Source organism: Pistacia vera, unplaced genomic scaffold, assembly GCF_008641045.1.
Source record: "Pistacia vera cultivar Batoury unplaced genomic scaffold, PisVer_v2 Contig243, whole genome shotgun sequence".
In the NCBI taxonomy this organism is placed as follows: domain Eukaryota; kingdom Viridiplantae; phylum Streptophyta; class Magnoliopsida; order Sapindales; family Anacardiaceae; genus Pistacia; species Pistacia vera.
Genome location: NW_022196050.1, coordinates 549472 through 568815, shown reverse-complemented (window position 1 = coordinate 568815; position 19344 = coordinate 549472). Strand labels below are relative to the sequence as shown.

At 40.0% G+C, this 19344-nt stretch overlaps 1 protein-coding gene across 2 annotated transcripts; it reads right to left on the bottom strand.

Moving 5' to 3' along the window:
- Positions 1–4968: 4968 nt before the first annotated feature.
- Positions 4969–8107, bottom strand: LOC116131819 (TMV resistance protein N-like). Of its 2 annotated transcripts, none has more exons than XM_031417492.1 (2): positions 7438–8107; positions 4969–6469 (listed from the first exon to the last, which is right to left on the bottom strand). In XM_031417492.1, exon 2 carries the CDS (start codon positions 6448–6450, stop codon positions 5296–5298), a length of 1155 nt encoding a protein of 384 aa, XP_031273352.1. In that variant the 5' UTR covers positions 6451–6469; positions 7438–8107; the 3' UTR covers positions 4969–5295. The 2 variants fall into 2 exon arrangements, with proteins under 2 accessions (XP_031273352.1, XP_031273351.1); XM_031417491.1 differs by having other exon boundaries at positions 7592–8107.
- Between the last annotated feature and the right edge of the window lie 11237 nt (positions 8108–19344).

The following is a 19344-nucleotide window of genomic DNA, read 5'->3' as shown; positions in this document are numbered from 1 at the left end:
CGAATTATGGGCTCGATTCAGACCATCAGGATGCGAAGACTCTGATGAAGTTCTCTCAAGGATCAGGCAATTAAGGACGTTGAGAGACTATCAACATGAATTTGAGAAGCTTGGCAACAAGGTGCGTGGATGGATGCAAAGGGAGTTGGTGGGGACATTCATGGGAGGTTTGAAGGCTGAAATTTCTGATGGGATACAAATGTTTAAACCGCAATCACTCAAGGAGGCCATTAAAATAGCATGAATGCGAGATGAGCAGCTTACACGGTAGCAACGGTTCATTCGAACTCCACCAACAAGAACTCCTCTAGCCCTTCCACAAACCACGCGTGTAGCTCTTGTTGCACCTGCAGGACCAATTAAACGTTTATCTCGGGAGGAAATGTAGAGGAAGAGAGCACAAGGTCTCTGTTTCAACTACAATGAATGTTTTACAGCAGGCCATAGATGTCAAAAACTGTAGCTATTACTCTTGGAGGGGCATGCGAGTAACGTGATATATGAGGACATTACTGATCAACAAACGTTGGAAGAAGACCACGGGGGAGATGTAGCAGAGGTGCAGGAACCTGAACGTAAACCAAAGATCACCTTGCATGCATTAACAGGATGGACATCACCAAAAACCATGCGTGTAACAGTGAAAATGGGTCCCCATGAAGTAATGGTTTTGATTGATAGCGGATCGACACACAACTTCATCAACAACTGTTTAGCAAGTATGCTTAGGTTACCAGTCATACCAACAGAGACATTTCCTGTCGAGGTGGCCAACAGAAAAATATTAACATGTCAGGGGTGTTACGATAAGGTACGGTTAGAATTACAAGGCACCGAATTTTACCTCACCCTTTTCTCTTTGCCCTTCTCAGGTCTTGATCTTGTCTTGGACGTTCAATGGCTTGAAATGCTGGGATCCGTGGTTTGTAATTGGAAACAGTTGACCATGGATTTTATTTGGGAAAATCAAGACCGTAGGCTACAAGGAGTGGATGTGCAAACCATTCAGGCAGTTTCACCAAAGGAAATATCAAAGGAGTTTCGCCATGGACATGCGCTATTTGCTGTGTGTTTCCAACCAACCATGGGAACTGCACCACCTGATGCACCAACTCAAGATAAAAAGCAGAATATGCAATGGTTGTTGAAAGAGTATGAGGACGTGTTCCAAGAGCCCTCAAGTTTACCACCTACACGTGAAGTAGATCATTGTATTACACTAAAGGAAGGAACCGAGCCAATTAACGTATGGTCGTACAGGTATGCCCACTTCCAGAAAGCTAAAATCGAGAAACAGGTCCAAGAAATGTTAGATTTAGGACTCATCCGTCCTAGCACCAGTCCCTTCTCGTTGCCAATGCTACTAGTGAAGAAGAAAGATGGCAGTTGGCGATTCTGTATAGACTATCGTGCACTTAACGTCGCTACTGTCAAAGATCGTTTTCCCATTCCGACAGTTGACGGTATTTTGGAAGAATCATATGGCGTTGCTTACTTTACCAAATTGGATCTGAGAGCTGGCTGTCATCAAGTAAGAGTAAATCCTCCCGATGTTATTAAAACTACTTTTCGTACTCATAACGGCCATTACAAATATCTCGTAATGCCTTTTGGCCTTTGCAACGCACCCTCGACATTTCCAACTATCATGAACTCAATATTTCGGCCTTACGTTCGAAAGTTCATTTTGGTTTCTTTTGATGATATTTTGGTATATAGTCCCACCTGGAATGAGCATGTGGTGCATGTTAGACAAACGTTGGAGATTTTGCGGCAACACCAATTATTTGCCAAGACAAGTAAATGCGTGTTTGGCCAACAAGAACTGGAATACTTGGGGCACATTGTCACACATCAAGGAGTGAAGGTTGATAACAGTAAAATTGCAGCCATGGTCGCATGGCCATCCCCCACTAATATTTCTGAGTTACATGGTTTGTGGGAGCTTTCACATTTGTCCCACCCCACACAGTGTACAAGTTAGACGCGTAACTCTTGGCCGTCGTTGACCGACAACGGCGACTATATCTTTGGCCGTCGTTGACGGCCATATTTGACCTTTTGCGGCCGTTGACGGCCAGATGTGGCCGTCAATCTATAAAATAATGAAACCCCCCATTATTCACAAATATTTCATTGGAGCACAAGTTCCAAAAATCAATTCCAAACAGGTGCCAAATCGGGTACCCACTACAGTTTCCAAGCAGGTTCCAAACTGGGTACCCGTTTCAAGTTCCGATTCCAGTTCCTCCACACATAAGAACCAGAACCGAAACTGGAACTACACAGAGCCGGTTCGTGGTATGTTCCGGTTTCGGTTTCGATTCCGGTTTCAGTTCTACCTGCAGATTTCGGTTTTACCCGCTATCCGTGCTCACCCCTATGTATTTGTTTATAACTTTTTTTAGCTAGGCTTATAAGTTAAAAAATAAGTTGGAAACTTATTTTTATTTTTATTTTTTGGCTTACTATTTTGATCAAGTATATTATCATATTACTTTTATTTAATTTTAAAATTTTATCATATAACTTTATTTATTATTCGATAAAATAATGTGATAACATTTTTAGTTATTGTAATAATAAAATATACTTATAAGTCACATTTTATCAAACATGTAAATTATTTATCAATGACTTATACATATTTTAACCGAATACATAACTGTTTAAATTTTAAATGCTTACAAGTTCAAATTACTTTATAAACACATAACTGCTAATTATTTATCAATGATTATAGTGATGGATGAAGAAGAAGAAACCATACTGCTTCATATATAGACTAACAATATAAGGGGCTTTTCCTTTGAGTCATTGGCTCATTGCTGACAACCTTAACTCTTTGAAAAATAAGAAATAAGAGGACAAACCAAACCAAACCAAATATAAATTGTTTTAATTTCTTATTATAAATATAAAAGATAATAAATCAATTTACAAAAATATATTAATTTCAGCAATTAGTAATATAAATTATTAACAACAAAATTAGAACATTGCCACATCGTTGTGCTAATAATTAATTTCATCTTCATAGTAACAAAAATTAATGAACTTGTAGTTGCTCAATTTGTTTTAGTTTTATTAACTCAATTTTCAACTGCCTCCGACTTGAATTATGGTTTCAATTTCTCTGTGAAGAATGCCTTGCGATATGGAAGATTTATATTAGCCTAACAAAGAACAATTAAGCACAGAAAAATAAAGGTTTATTACCAAATGAATTTGTATCACAAAATTATATAGCTTTTTGACGGGAGAACTATGTGAACGTTTAAATAATGTTCTAAATTGAAGTAATTAATTAATTTAATTTCATCTTCAATTAATTTTTAATATTTCACTTCACAAAAGATTATTTGTCATGTGGAATCTAAATCCATTTTTACCTTTTCCTTTTGCTTTTAATTGATGGCATTGTCAATTTTATAGCACATAATAAGTAATATTACACTTACAACTCAATCTCATAAATTTTCTCTCATAACTCCAACGTATCAATTCGTGATTGGTCAACTCGTAAATAGGTCTCATCTACTCGTTATAGGTCCCACTTATAAATTTGCAAGTTAACACATCGTGATTGTAAGAGAAAGTTTATAGGATTACTTACTACCCCTTGTCTTTTGTCAATAAAAGTAAAAACAGTATTTACCACTAGTTTGTACATAAATAACCTTTTTTCACTTTTCTTTATAAATAATAAATAATAAAATACAGTAAACGCCCTAAACATTTCTACTCTCTAACAGAAACATAATAATCCCTCATTTAGTTTATGGCAGTTTATATGCCTTCCTTTGCTCAAATTGATTTTGAATAATGTATATATTTGATAACCTTGAATTCTAGCTATTTCATTGGCCATCTTAGATAGATCCTACCATTTTTCTTTTCATAAGAATAATAATAGATATTATAAGTTTTGTATATAAATTGACATGATATGAAATGGATCAATGAGTGGATATAATAATCAATTCAATAAAATGTGAATAACTGTATAACATAAAAGAGTAATATTTTATATTTATTTGTATACGTAATATTATTGTTTCTGTGCAAAATTTGTTGATAACAAAATTTTGAGCTCTCATGGCCCCATGATAGTTCTTATGACCTATTGCTGGTCTGGGCTTCTGGATGCCCATTGATCCATATCTGCATGACATGGCCCTTCTTGTTTACCACAACCAGACATTCTAAATTCACCCACTTAAATATTTTTGGGCTGATACGAGGAATATGGCTACCCTTTTATTTTAAGCCCTTAACATCTTTTAGCCCTGGTAGTGCTTTACACAATTTGGACATTCAACAATGTAGTGCACCATTTGTGCTTAAATAACATAAAATCTAATGAATATTTAAGTTAATATCTAAGATAAATTACCACAAATATTCTTTAATTTTCACAAGTATATATGTTTGCAAGTAATTAAGGAGATCCAAATAATTAATTTAAATAAGTTAAATATGATTCACTCACAGATACAAGTACTTGTTGAATGTGATTCATGTTATTCTACTGGTTCTCATTATGTAATTCTTGTTACATAATTCCTTCTGTTATATTGGCAAGTTCTAGTTTCAAGACATTATATAATAACATAAATCTACTGTCTTCTTGGTTTTTATTTTGTATTTCACTCTAATTTATTTCAGAAACATTATTAATACCAATATCACAGAAACTACCAATTTTTCAGAAATTTCACTTCAGCAAATGTCTTTCACAGGTTAAATATTGGAGGGGTTCTGCTCTTGCTCTGGAATTTATACTTGTAGTTGGAATATGACTTACAGATGAGCAGAGTTTAATTAACTAGATCCGTTGATACTTTTTCTGAATGTTTTTATGTCTAAATATCCTCGTATATAACCTGATGCTTAAATCAAATCTACACGTCAATAAGAATTGTTTTCTAAATGCACAGATACATCTGAAGCACAGCAAGAATAGTGCATGAAAATTTGTCAACAAAAGTTCAAGTTCATTCATTAAAGGAAAATGCTTGCTACCTGAATTAACGGAATATGAAACCCACTTAATTCATTAACAAGAAGTCCAGAACTTAGCCTCACAGGCCAAAATCTTAAAAAATTAAACCATTATCGTATCAAACATCAGCTTGGTTTGTGTACCAAATAAAGCAAGTTCAATCCAACTCTTATCAACTGCATTCGAGTAGTTCAATCCAATAAAGGTCTAAGATTTGTGGTTTTCTTTATTTAGTAAATTACCGTAGATGTCACATGTGTAACTAAGCTTCATAAAAAAAAAATGGAAAATTACATATTTTCTTTGACACTTACTGTTTTTCCTTCCAATACTCTATATATATCTTCAGGATACCATAGACGACTACGTATACCAAGATGTTTCGTGGATTCTTGCCGCACAATTTCCCAACCCATTTCTTGAAGCAAATCATGCGTTGTTATTTTGTTATCGCATGATATGGTTACTAGACATTTGTCAATGAGAATAGTTATTCCATGTTCTGCATAGAAGCCACAAGCATCTAAGAATGTTGTTGCAAACTCTCTATCCTCCCATTTTAGAAAACAAGCAATATCTAGAAATATGCTCTTCTCCAAATCTTCAAGTTCATCGTAACTTATTTTTAGCACCTTCTGAATATTCTCATTTGGAATTATTTGTAATTTCTCTATTGTACTTTTCCAAAAATGTTTGGTCCTGCCATATAAAACGGAACCTAACACTTTAAGAACTAATGGAACGCCTTTAGCATACCTTATTACCTCATGTGATAACTCATCATAATCTCTTAAAGGATGATTTTGTTGAAAAGCATACCTATAAAAAAGCTGACGAGCATCATCTTCACATGATCCCTCTATCTTAAATATAAATTCATCATGCAGTACACAATTTTTAAGCACTTGTTTATCCCTTGTTGTAATGATAATTTGACTTCCCTCACCAAAATATTTAAGATCTCCAACAAGAAACTCTATTTGCCAAACATCTGTCACATCGTCAAAAACAACGAGAATCTTTTTTGAGCCAAACCTTCTTTTTGTAAAGGTGGTATCCATTTTAATAGGCTTATCTCCTAATATTCTAGAAAACATTTCCTCTTTCAAGGGAGCTAATGTAGTATTACCGCTTGATCTTTCTCTAACATTATCAACAAAATAAGAAGCTTCAAATTGACTTCTCATTCTAGCATATACAACCTTTGCAATAGTTGTTTTTCCTACACCACCCATTCCCCAAATTCCTACGACATAAATATTATTATAAATTGGTAAATTATAAATAACAGGAAGTGGAGCAAACAATTTATAAGCTCCATTAGCTTGGTTGCATAAACAACAAACTATGCGATCACAAATACCTTGGATTCCAACCAAGTTCTTATTATCAACATCTGAGGACAAATCATTTAATTCCTTCAAAACATTTTGAACAACTCTCATTGCAAGTTCAAATGCAACCCTAATAAGAAAAACAAACAATACTAATAAGTAATGTAAGTAAACCATGAGGAAAACAAAAAAAGTGATTTCTATTATGTAATAATTGATCAAAGAAATAGGTCATTTCACCCTTGAACATCAGAAATTTCTCCTAGAAGAATTATGTTAGTGATTGAAAATAACTAAAAAAATAGAACTGATTTTTGAAGCAATAGTAAAAAGGATATGACCAAGAAAAGATTTACACATCAATATAACTTAATTTGGTCAGAATTGACCATAAATGGAATTTGATCTTTGACTTTGCATCTATATAACCTTAATTTGATATTCCACATCTTAATGTTGAAGACTTTTTTTAACAAATTAAACATACGATAATGCTTGAGATTGTTGACGCATGACCAATTTATGTTCAAAATCTGATACCCCGTGTTTTTTATAAGTTTACTAAGAATTACTGGTTGTAATTTAGGGCGCAAAGTGCAAGAATTTGGAACTCTAAGGGAGGAAAGTGTCACAACTGGAACGATGAAGGCCTAATTAAAATTTGCCCAATTAGTGTATAAAGGGCTAGGGTTCTCTCATTGGGGGCAAAGTCGAGAAGAAAGGAAGAGGAAAAAAGGAAGAAGAAGAGGGGGAAATCCGAAATTGGTTGAAGGTAAGTGGAATTCATGTACATTTCATCCTAAACCCTAAACAAATGTTCTACTTCATGAAGTGTGTTTGTTTTAGTGTATAGTGATACAATGTTTTGTATTTGATTTCTAATACTTATGTTTTAAGAGACGAATTGTATTTCTAATTTATGATTGGTAATTGATTTTTATGTAATGTTTTCAACATATTCACCCTCCTTTCGAAATCTTAAGTCCCTCGAAGCGCCCAAATCCGATGGGATTTGGACTACTGCGGAGGGGGTGTGACACAAAATGTTTAAAATAAATAGAACTTTAGAATAATGAAAAAAAAATAATTAGTTGTTACCTGTGAATTTGAACTTTTTGAAGCGCAGAAGCATTTAGATTTGATTTGATTTTATATCTCTCGCAAACTTGACAAAAAAAAAGAAAAGAAAAGAAAAAAAAGGAAATAGAAACTCATCTGAAGCGATAAATATTGTAAAAGAGTAGAAAATTACGTTGTGTTAGTTGCGGTGTAGCCAGATAGGTTGGCTGCTTTTGTCAAAGCATTCTTCCATGTCTGAATCTTCTCTTCAAATTGTTCTTCTGTCATTTGTAGCTTTTCTAACTTCTCCTTTTTAAAACTTTCTACAAGCTTGGCAAATTCATCCCCAAAAGTTCCAATTTGATTCCTTAAATTTGATGGATCTAAATATAGAAAATTGGTAATACTATCTGTTGGTGCCTTTGTTTGCATTCAATGATCTTTGCAAGTTTTTCAAGGCACCATCTAGAAGAGGCATACCTTTTTGAGAAAATAACAACTGAAATAGCTGATTCTTCAATTGCATTTATAAGAGATGACGAAATTTCATCTCCTTTCTCAAGCTCCTCATCAAAGAAAATAGTGATATTTTTCTGAAGCAAAAGTCCACATAGAGTGCTGGCAAAACAATAGCGAGTGTCCTCCCCTCTGAAATTAATGAAACCATCGTGCTTCTTTATTACTGAAGGAGTAGTGGAAGAAGAAGGAGAAGACGCCATCTCAACAAAACTCAAAACAACATCTCAAAATTATAAAAGCATATCATTGGTTAATCTCTAAGCGATTTCCTTGAAACTTCCATAAAGTCTATGCCACTCAATTTAGAGAAATTTTCATGAATGACCCTTTCTCAATGGTGAAATTAATTAATTAACAGGGAGTTGTACCAAATAACTTTCTTCTTTTTTTTAAATTAATTACTTAGTCTTCGCAGGACCGTAGCCTTTTTTTTTTTTTGGCCAAAAGAATATGAAATACATGAAATTGAATGGTTAAGATCTCTCTATTTATTTGTTTTCCCTTCTACTTCCAAAACACAATTTTTTTCCCTTCTTATTCCTTAGAAAAAATAAAAAAAAAAATAAAAAAAAAATTCCTTTGTACTCTCTCATGGTTTCTCCCGTCCTCCCCAACATGTCTTCTCGCAACAGCAATAATTAGGAGTAATGAGTTTTAATATTTGGTGGATATCCCTCTCTATCATTTAAAAAAAAAAAAAAAAAAAAAAAATCTTATACTATTAAACAAGCCAAATGAAATCCATTAGCATTTAACAATACCATTAACTTATTTAATGCATTTAATTTTTAATATTACACAATTTATAGTATTATAAATCGTCCTTTTATACTTACTTTAAATTGTTATATATTATATATTTTGTTGATGCGTGATTTTAACACCAACGAAACGTAGTAAATGCAATGGAGAGAGCTTTTTAAAGTGGTTCAGATGCTAAGGTAACAAGTCCTACATCCACTGATGTTTATATTAATGATATTCGAGGCTTGACTTACAAATGATTTACAGAAGACTCACTGAGTGAAAGTACAAGAGAGAGAATAGTTGATGAAAAGTAAAAATAGGCGAATCCCTCAAATGAGAGAGTAGTCTCTAATTTATAGTGGGATGGATTGAAGTAATGATTATTCAATCTATGAGTTGGTGGAAATGTCAGGCAAATCCTTCTTTATGTCACATTGTTCACCTTCTAGAGTAATTTACGCGATTTAGAGCAGGGATTGGACATGTGGGATCATCACAACTTCTTGCTGGTTTGGCACGCACCTACCGTTCTGACTGTGGCAGGCCGTCCTTTCCTTCACGTGACTCTTTACGTCAGCCTTATATTTTTCAGGCATAACATATTTAATCCAAATTAATGTAAATAAAAATATTAAAACATCCATTTATACATTGTATTAGGAAGTTTATGATATAATTTATAGTTTATTTACTATTTGACAAATTATTTCACTTATCTCATTAGCTTAAAATCTTATGAATGTAATATGTATAATTTGAAAATCTTATGAATTTTTACCTAGTTTCTCAAATTAGGAGTGCATAAAACAATTTCACACATCTGTTTTCCTTCGATATAGTTTACTTCAGCAAATAAAATAGAGCTCTTCAAAAGTATATAAAATTATAAATATAGTTTTAAGAACCCACCAAAATATATATATATATATATGTTTGATATATTGACTGCCTTAATTTAGTATGTTGAAATCGAAACTTAATGTTACAATGGCTGGAAATATGACACTGACAAGACAGACATCAAGGGTCACACTTCAACAAAGAAACTGAAATGAAGACTTGGAAATATGGTTGATAAATATTTTTAATTATTTTAAATGTTTAATTAGTATTTATATTTTATTAATGAGTGGGATAGATATGGTTGATTTATGAGAGATGTTTGGTGTCCTGTGGATAAGAAGATAGGCGTGGGATTTGGCACACTGTTTTCTTATGGAAGTGATCAGGATAACAGGTGGCCTTACTTAAACTACTTGTCCTCTTTAATTTCCTTTTATGGATGCTGACTCACTCAATCCGATTCTCTCGTGTCAGACCATTACTTGCCCACACATGTAGAGATAAACACGTATTTTTCTACGCGACTGATTTTAAATATTTGAATTTGTGGTATATTTTTTTTGAGTAAATAAATATATTACTCAAGCATATAAAGGGTTTCAAGGGTGTTAAAAGTTCAACTTTTCTACTCAAACGTTCAATTTGGTTCAATTGTCACGGTAGGCAGTTGCTTTTGTGTGAGCTTTCACATTTGTCCCACCCCACACAGTGTACAAGTTAGACGTGTAACTCTTGTACAAGTTAGACGTGTAACTCTTGGCTATCGTTGTCGAACAATGACAGTCGTATCTTTGACCATCGTTGACGGTCATATTTGACCTTTTGTGGCCATTGACGGCTAGATTTAACAGTCGATCTAGCCTTTTCCAACAGATCCGTGGTGGATCTGGTCGAAAAATACCAAATCGATGTATGTCCGGTCAGATCCGACTAGTCTACGTCGTAATGCCAGATTTTGACTAGATTTCGGTGGTGGTGACTGGAATCTGGCATTTTGGGTAGGTAGGGATGTTTTTGTCATTTTACAAAATTTTTATATATTTGGGTGTTTAGTTAAATTAGCAAACCTATGTGGTTTTTTTGTTAATTTTTAAATTTTACCTCGTAATAATTACCCTATTCAACAATCCAATATTATTTCCAATTCCTATTCAAAATAACAAACCAAACGGACCCTTAACTTTTTCTATTTTAAATTTTGTATATGTAAAATAATGAAACCCCCCATTATTCACAAATATTTGATTGGAGCCCAGGTGCCAAAACAGGTTCCAAAAATCGGTTCCAAACAAGTTCCAACTCAGGTACTGCTACAGGTTCCAAGCAGGTTCCAAACTGGGTACCCGTTTCAGGTTCTTTTTTAAGGTTCCGATTCTAGTTCCTCCACACATAAGAACCGGAATCGGAATCGCACAATATCGGTTCTAATAAAATGGAACTGGAACCTACTCGCATAGTGCCGGTTCCGGGTAGGTTCTAGTTTCGATTCTACCTGTAGGTTCCGGTTTTACCTGCTACCCGTGCTCATTTGTGCTTATAACTTTTTTTAGCTGGGCTTATAGGTTAAAAAATAAGTTGGAAACTTATCTTTTTATTTTTTTATTTTTGGCTTACTATTTTGATCAAGTATATTATCATATTACTTTTATTTAATTTTAAAATTTTATCATATAACTTTATTTATTATTCGATAAAAAAATGTGATAACATTTTTAGTCATTTTAATAATAAAATATACTTATAAATCACATTTTATCAAACGCGTCAATTATTTATCAATGACTTATACTTATTTTAACCGAACATATAATTGCTTAAATTTTAAATGCTTACAAATTCAAATTACTTTATAAACACAACTGCTAATTATTTACCAATGACTTACAGTGATGGATCAAGAAGAAGAAACCATCCTGCTTCGTATATAGACTAACAATATAAGGGACTTTTCCTTTGACTCTGTTATGCCTGGGAAATCAAGGGCTGACGTGGAGTCACATGACGAAATGTGACCTACTCCCATCAGAACAGTAAGTGCACGTCAGGCCTGCCAAGCGCCCTGGAGCTCCCACGTGTCCGTTTCCCTGCTCCAAATCGCGAGAAATCAGCTTGAGAAATGGGCAATGGGACGTAAAGCCAGATTATGTCCTGACATTCACACCAACCCAAGGATTTAATGATGATTACACGCATTCAACTTGATATAAAAAGAGGAAGACCCCGTCATTAAGGGGATTTGGCCATTTTACATTTGAACTCTCTCTCTCTAAAAACTTTGTATTTACTTTTCCAATCATTTGTAAGTCAGTCCGCTTTAGCGACCTGATCCATCATATCAATACAAATCAGTGGACGTAGGACTTGCTACCTTACATCCGAACCACTTTAAAAGCTCTCATTGCATTTATTTCATATTCATTATCCATACTCATGTGTGTTTCTTGACCAATCAACGTTGCACACGTGTCGATTAGTTGGTGCCAAAATCACGCATCAACAGTTTGGCGCTAGAAGGAGGGCCTGATTTAGCGTTTACCCTTCATCAGGAGAATCTTCGACCTACTGGTCTTACAGTAACAAATGGCCCTCCAATCTGAACCTGAGCAAGCTAATCAGCGCGCTGAATGAGCGCCTTTGACCCAAGGGGATAACCCCTCCAGGGTACTTCTAGTTTCACAAAATGCTGCGGGGGATATCCCAGCAGCTTCACAACTCGACCTCGCCATCAGAAGCTACTTGGAGAGATTCGATAATACTCTCTAGACGGTCAACCAGAGGTTGGACCGTTTGGACTAAGGCATGTCATCTACAACAGCTGGGGCGGTGCAACCGCCAAAGAAGTCTGCAGGTCGCGCCAAACGGTGGTTAAGGTCGCTCCCAGCGGGATCGATCAGTTCGTGGCCTTAGATGAGCACGACCTTCCTACGACATTTCCAAGCCAATCGGAAGTTTTCGATGCCTTTGAGCTATCTTAGCAACATAAGGCAAGAAAGGGACAAATCCCTACAATCTTACATCGATCGTTTCCACAGGGAACTAAACAAGGTGGCTCACGCTCCAGAAGAGTCCATCCGAACACTTATAATAGCTGGAGTTCGCCCGCAAACCGACCTGTGGAAAGAACTGCAGGCTGAGGACGATGTTTCCCTCACTAGATTTTACAATCTTGCAGAAAAGTATCTCCGAATAGAGAATTTATTGGCGGCACTCCGCCGCCGCGATCACGGCGCTTTGAGCAGTATGCCTGGTCGGGGAGAAAGTAAGAGAGCTGATCGCAAATGAGACATTGATGATTAGCGAAAAGGGAAGAAACCCCGCTACGAGCACAAAAAGTCCTATGCTCCTGTTCCTCGACGTGACTGGGACAGAGCTCAATACACTCTACTGAACGTGTCCATATCTGTAATCCTTAACAAATCCGAGGAGGCCAGCCTGCTCGGTGAGCCGGAACCAATGAAAACTCCTGCTACGGCCAGAAACAGCAAAAAATACTGTTGTTACCATCGGGATAAGGGGCATCACACTGATGAATGCCGAGCCCTAAAGCAGGCAATCGAAGTGCTCATTAAAAAAGAACACTTCAAGGAGTATATTGATGACTTTCCAAAAGAGAGCCAAGGGGAGCAAAAGAAAAAGCATCGTGATCGCAGCGGATACAGTAGCGTTAATATAATTTTCGGAGGCCCGCACCTCGCGGGGAACACGCGAGGAGCGCAGGAAAGGTATGCTCGCGAAGCATATCATGACCCGATCAGAGTAATGAATACTTCGTAGCGACCACAAAAGGCTCGAAAGGAAGAGCCGATCACCTTCTGCGAAAAGGAAGCAGCTCGCTTGCACCATCCTCACGAGGACACCCCGGTGATCAAGCCCTTGATAGGGTGCCACAATGTCTGCAGAATGCTTATGGACAACGGAAGCGCTGTGAACATCCTATTCAAGACCGCTTTCGATAGAATGAACCTAGACGAGGCCGACCTGAAGCCCGCCTTGATACCTCTTTACGGTTTTACGAGGGACCACCTGATCCCTAAAGGAACAATCCAGCTACCAGTCACGCTCGGCGACTACGACGAGGTGACTAGGGTTACCGAATTTCTGGTCGTGGACTGCCCATCGGCCTTTAATGGAATCTTGGGGCGACCTCTGTTTAGAAGCTTCAAGGCAGTCACTTCCATTTATCACCTCAAGATGAAGTTCCCCACTCCAACAGGGATAGGGGAAGTAAGCGGATCGCAAAGCGCATCTCGCGAATGCTATATAAAAGTGGTGCAAATGGCAGACAAAGGAAAGGGCATTTCGCGATGTGTGCCTCGCCAGGCTATGGCGATCAGTATGATCGAACCACAGCCTGGTCCAGCAGAGGATAACATAGATCCGCGGATCCAAGAAATCCCTCCTAGCGGCCCGGTTGAGGATCTGTCCGAAATTTCGGTTGATCCAAAAGAGCCGAGCCGGGTGTTAAGGATTGGGAGCTGTCTCAACCCTCAGCTCTCTTCCGAGCTGATAAGCTTCTTAAAGGAAAACATTGACGTGTTTGCCTGGTCGCATGCAGATATGGTCGGGATCAGCCCGGATATTATTTGCCATTCATTAAACATCAGCAGTGAAGCCAAACCGGTTTGCCAGAAAAGAAGAGCGATGGATCCAGAGCGGTATGCTGCACTAAAATCGGAAGTGGAAAACCTCTTCCGAAATAGGTCCATCCGAGAGGCACTCTACTCGACCTGGGTTGTCAATCCGGTCCTGGTTAAGAAGCCAAACGGCAAGTGGCGGACCTGCGTTGACTTCAGCGACCTCAACAAGGCTTGCCCGAAAGACAGCTTCCCTCTACCGAGGATCGACCAGCTCGTTGATGCCATCTCAGGGCACGAACTGCTAAGCTTCATGGATGCGTACTCGGGATACAATCAAATCTCGATGTATGGGCCAGACGAGGAGCATACGTCCTTCATTACGGACCGGGGGCTATACTGTGACAAAGTTATGCCTTTCAGCCTCAAGAATGCGGGCGCGACCTATCAGAGGTTGGTCAACCGAATATTCTCTGATCAAATCGGGAAGACAATGAAGGTCTATGTAGATGATATGCTGGTCAAATCCCAGGTCGCCTCAGAACATATTGCACATCTCACTGAGATGTTTGACATTCTCCGACTCTACAGAATGAAGCTAAACCCTCTCAAGTGTTCGTTTGGGGTGTTATCAGGAAAGTTCCTGGGGTATATGGTCAATCAGCAGGGCATAGAAATGAACCCCGAGAAGATTCAAGCCCTGCTCGATATGGAGAGCTCGACTAGCAAGAAGCAGGTCATGAGTCTAAATGGGCGGATAGCGGCACTTAGTCGCTTCATCTCAAGGCTAACAGACTGCTGTTTACCATTTTTCAATGTTCTGAAGGCGAACAAGAAATTTGAATGGACTTTCGAATGCGAACAGGCATTCCAGAGTATAAAAGAACACCTAGGGAAGCCACCTCTCCTCTCTAAGCCTCTTCCACGGAAATCCTGCTCATCTACCTGTCCGTCTCTCAGTTTGTAGTCAATGCAGCTTTAGTGCGGGAAGAGGAAAAGGCGCAGTGGCCAGTGTATTATGCAAGCAAGCGTCTATCGGATGCCGAGATGCGGTACCTAGAAATGGAGCGATTAGCCTTTGCTCTGCTGATCGCGTCCAGAAAGCTGCGACCTTACTTCTATGCCCATACAATCAACGTAATGACTAATTACCCCCTCAGGCAGGTCCTCCAGAAACCAGAAGCCTCGAGTAAACTGCTCAAATAGGCCATGGAATTGAGCCAGTTCGACCTAAAGTACAAGCCCAGGTCGACCATTAAAGGGCAAGCTGTTGCAGACTTCATCTCAGAATTTTCCTATCTCCCAAGCGAGCAACAACCTAGCGAAGTCGTGCAAGAAAGTATTCAGAACCTGTCGACCTGGAACCTCTACGTCGACGGATCATCAAACAGGAAAAGAGCTGGTGCGGGTCTTCTCCTTGTAAGCCCCGAGGGGGCTCGAATTCATGGCATTCTCTGGTTCGGGTTTAAGGCGACCAACAATGACCTGCTCGCCGGGTTGCGACTTGCCAAAGAAATGGGCACAACCGCGATCAGCATTTACAGCGACTCTATGTTGATCGTCAACCAAATTCTAGGGGAATACCAAGCCAAGGAAGAGAGCATGGTCCGCTACCTGAAAGAGGATAAGACCGCTCTGGGGTCGTTTAAACATTTTGAAATCACTCAGATCCCCAGAGATAGCAACTCTATAGCGGACACCCTAGCAAAGATAGCCTCGTCGTTGGACTCAAAGGCTCTAAACAACATTCATGTTCGTTTCGTGGATGCGCCAACTATCAGTTTAACCGAACAGGCCATAAATGTGACTCAACCGGATTCCTGGATGACTCTCATTTTTCGATACCTCAAGGATGGGACCTTGCCAGATGACAAGGTCGAGGCAAGGGTCCTGCGAGCAAGATCTGCTCGTTACACACTCATCGGGGACCAGCTGTACAGGAGAGGATTCAGTGCCCCTCTCCTCCGATGTGTAACCAGTGAAGAAGCAGACTACATCATGAGGGAAATTCACGAAAGGATCTGCGGTAATCACACAGCTGCTCGATCCCTTGCGAATAAGGTTGTTCATCAGGGATATTATTGGCCCCAGATCCAAGAAGATACGCACAATTTTGTCAAGAAATGTGACAAGTGCCAGCGGTTCGCGAACATTCTGCGAGCCCCCTCACACGAGCTGATAACAATGTCTAGCCCCTGGCCATTTTCTATGTGGGGGATCAACCTTATCGATCCCATGCCAGTCGGAAAGGGAGGGGCCAAGTATGCCGTGGTTGCGGTAGATTATTTCACGAAATGGGTGGAAGCCGAACCGCTGGTCGCGATCACGACCAGAAAGCTGAAAGACTTCGTTTTCAAGAACATAGTGTGTCATTACGGAATTCCCCACACCCTCATCTCGGACAATGGAAAGCAATTCGATAACGAGGAGTTCAAACAGTTCTACGACGAGTTAGGCATCCATAAAAAATTCGCCTCAGTCGCCAGACCGCAAGCAAATGGCCAAGTTGAAGCAGTCAACAAGACCATCAAGCACACTCTAAAGGCCAATCTTGGGGCTGCCAAAGGAAATTGGGCTGATGATCTCCCCGAAGTCTTATGGGCGTACAAGACAACTCCAAGAACTTCCACCTCAGAGACCCCTTTTTTGTTAGCCTATGGCTGCAAAGCAATGATTCCTGTAGAGGTGGGAACTGGTTCTCTTCGGAGAGACTTGTACGATGAGGTTGAAAACGAAGCACTTATGAGGGCAAGTTTGGATCTCGTTGAAGAGCACCGTAGCAAGGCTTCGCTAAGGATAGCAGCCTACCAGCAGCGAGCAAAGAGGTTTTTCGATTCAAAGGTCAAGCGAAGAGACTTCCAGGTCGGGGACCTTGTGCTAAAGGAAGTTCTCCTTGGGACCAGAGAGCCAAGTGCGGGGGTACTAGGACCTAACTGGGAAGGACTGTACCAGGTCGACAAGGTGATCAGACCGGGGACTTACCATCTCAAAAGATTGAACGGTTCCAAAGTACCTCGAGCTTGGAATGCCGAGCACCTCCGGCCATCCTATCAGTAATCCCGAACTCAACTCTCAAATTAGTTTTTGTTAGTTTCCTCTTTAATGTAAAGTATTATTTTGTTCACTGGAAACAGTTTGCATGTGTTCTGTTCGCGTGTAAGAATTCGCATGTAATATTGCCTATGTAAAACTGAATTGTAAATTGCACTTATGTATAAAAAAGCGAATAGCAATTGAAAGCAAAATGTATTTTCATTCATGTACAACCAAAAGTTAAGACCCAATCTCAATGGAGTCAAGACTCATTACACTATGGCTGGTTGGGGGGATCCTTCGAAGCAGGGCCAGAACCCCGTGCTTGGTCGGATCGTCGGGTGGCCGTTGCTGCTTGATCGTCTTCCTCCGTCAGAATCCGCAAGGCCTCTTGCCATCCCTCCGAGAGGTTGGAAATGTCCAGATCTGGGTTCTTTGACCGCAAGGAATAAATAGACCCGATCGCCCAGTCGGTGGCCTTTTCCTCCAGCTCCTCTGATTGGGTCCGCATTTCTTTAGTCAGTGAAGCGATTTTTTCCCGACTCTCCTAGAGTTCGGCCTCAAGAGCATGCTTCTCCTGTTCGAAGGCCTCCCTTTCCTGTTCAGCTTGCTGAGCCCATATGGAGGTCATCTGGATCTCCTGGTCCTTCTCTCCTAACTCCTTGGAGAGCCTGGCGATTGTCCTTTGAAGTTCCTTCACTTCCTCTACACGTCGCTCAAGCTCCGCCTTTTGGAAGTCCACAGTTCGCAAAGTAGCATCCTTTTGGTTCAGATACCTGTTTGCCGCTTCGAATGCTTGCGTTCTTTCCGCTTCGACGGACTCTAGGCTTTTCTTGAGCTTCGCGACCTCCTTCTTTAGGTCGCTTGCCCCCTTCGCTGCCCCCAATCGAGTCTTCTCCATAGACATCCTCATTGCAAGCAAAGCCTGCGAGCAAGAAATAATTAGAAATGAATTAGAATGGAACTTTAAGAGCAGTTCGTTTACCTTGCTTAGATGTTGGAACGACGTGGTTGTCAGGTCGTCGCCCGTGTCAGCGAACTCATCATACGACTCTGATAATCCACACTCGAGCAGAGAATAGACTATCGGCTGCAGGTATTCGGGCAGGCTCCCCAATGAGTCCAGCACCGGTGCGTCCTTCGCCTTGCCGGCAGCGATCGCCTCGCTCACAGGTTCCTTGCCCGACCTCCTTGAGTCCTTTTGCGACCTCAAGGGCTCTTCCTCAGATTCGGTCTCAGACTCGTCGACCTAAATCTGCTTCCTCTTCTTCGACCTCTGGGCCGGAGCCTTCCCCCTTGGGCGAGCAAGGTGGTGCCTGAGCGACCTGTTCTGCCCTAGTCACTTCTTGCACAGGTTGGGGCTGGGAAGGCGCGGCAGTTCGCACCGGTTGTGCCAGAATGGGACAAGCAGCTTCGATCGCTCTCTCCTTCCTCGATCGAGGGAAGACGAACGGTGCTCGGTGAGGCTGCTCGGACTCCTTCGGAGGCATAGTTTCTGCATGTAAGTACATTAGTAAACAAAACTATTCTGCGACCAGAAAGAAAATCAGCGTAACTTACCTTCTAGGGGCTCTAAAGACGCGTTGTTACTGATAAAACCGTACTTCCGCAGTTCGCGGTTGTCACGAGCTTTTTCGAGTCCTGGCTTTCCTCGGGAAGGACTCCAAAAGATACGAGCCTGTCTGGGTCGTCGAGCAAGTCTTGGCTGGTCGTTCTATTAACTGCAAAAGAAGAAAACAGGTCGTTATTATAAAGCATGCGAACAGATAATATACCTAGCGAGGAAGAACCTACTTGGTTTCTGAAAGCGGCAGTAGCCATCATAGCAGAAAAAGAAGAATTTCGTCTCGTAGGCCCCCGCGTTGCTGGGATAGCTATGTATCCCTTCGGCGATGGTAGGTCATTGGGACAAGTAATACGAATCCTTGTCCCTACTCTTTTTAAGATAGTAGGCAATACCGAGCTCCACCGCCATTGGCTTGCCCAAGCCGCTTTCGCAGCATGCGATGTACATCGCGACAGCGATGACATACGCGTTTGGTGTCAACTGCATCGGTGCGATCCCGAAGTGATCCAGGACCAACCTGATGAAAGGATGGAAGGGAATCATCCCTCCACCCTTGAAGATCTCTTTGGAGATCGCAGCAAGGCCATCAGAAGGATGCCGTGACGACCGGGTGTTGTCGAGGAACACCTCTGCGTGGACATCATACTATTTTTTAATTCTATC

Excerpts from the sequence above, each read along its gene's own strand:
- LOC116131819 (XM_031417491.1), bottom strand. The coding sequence starts at position 7,830 with ATGCAAACAAAGGCACCAACAGATAGTATTACCAATTTTCTATATTTA. Across the intron at positions 6,470-7,591 it reads TACACCGCAACTAACACAAC|GGTTGCATTTGAACTTGCAA; the intron begins GTAATTTTCTAC and ends TTTTCTTATTAG.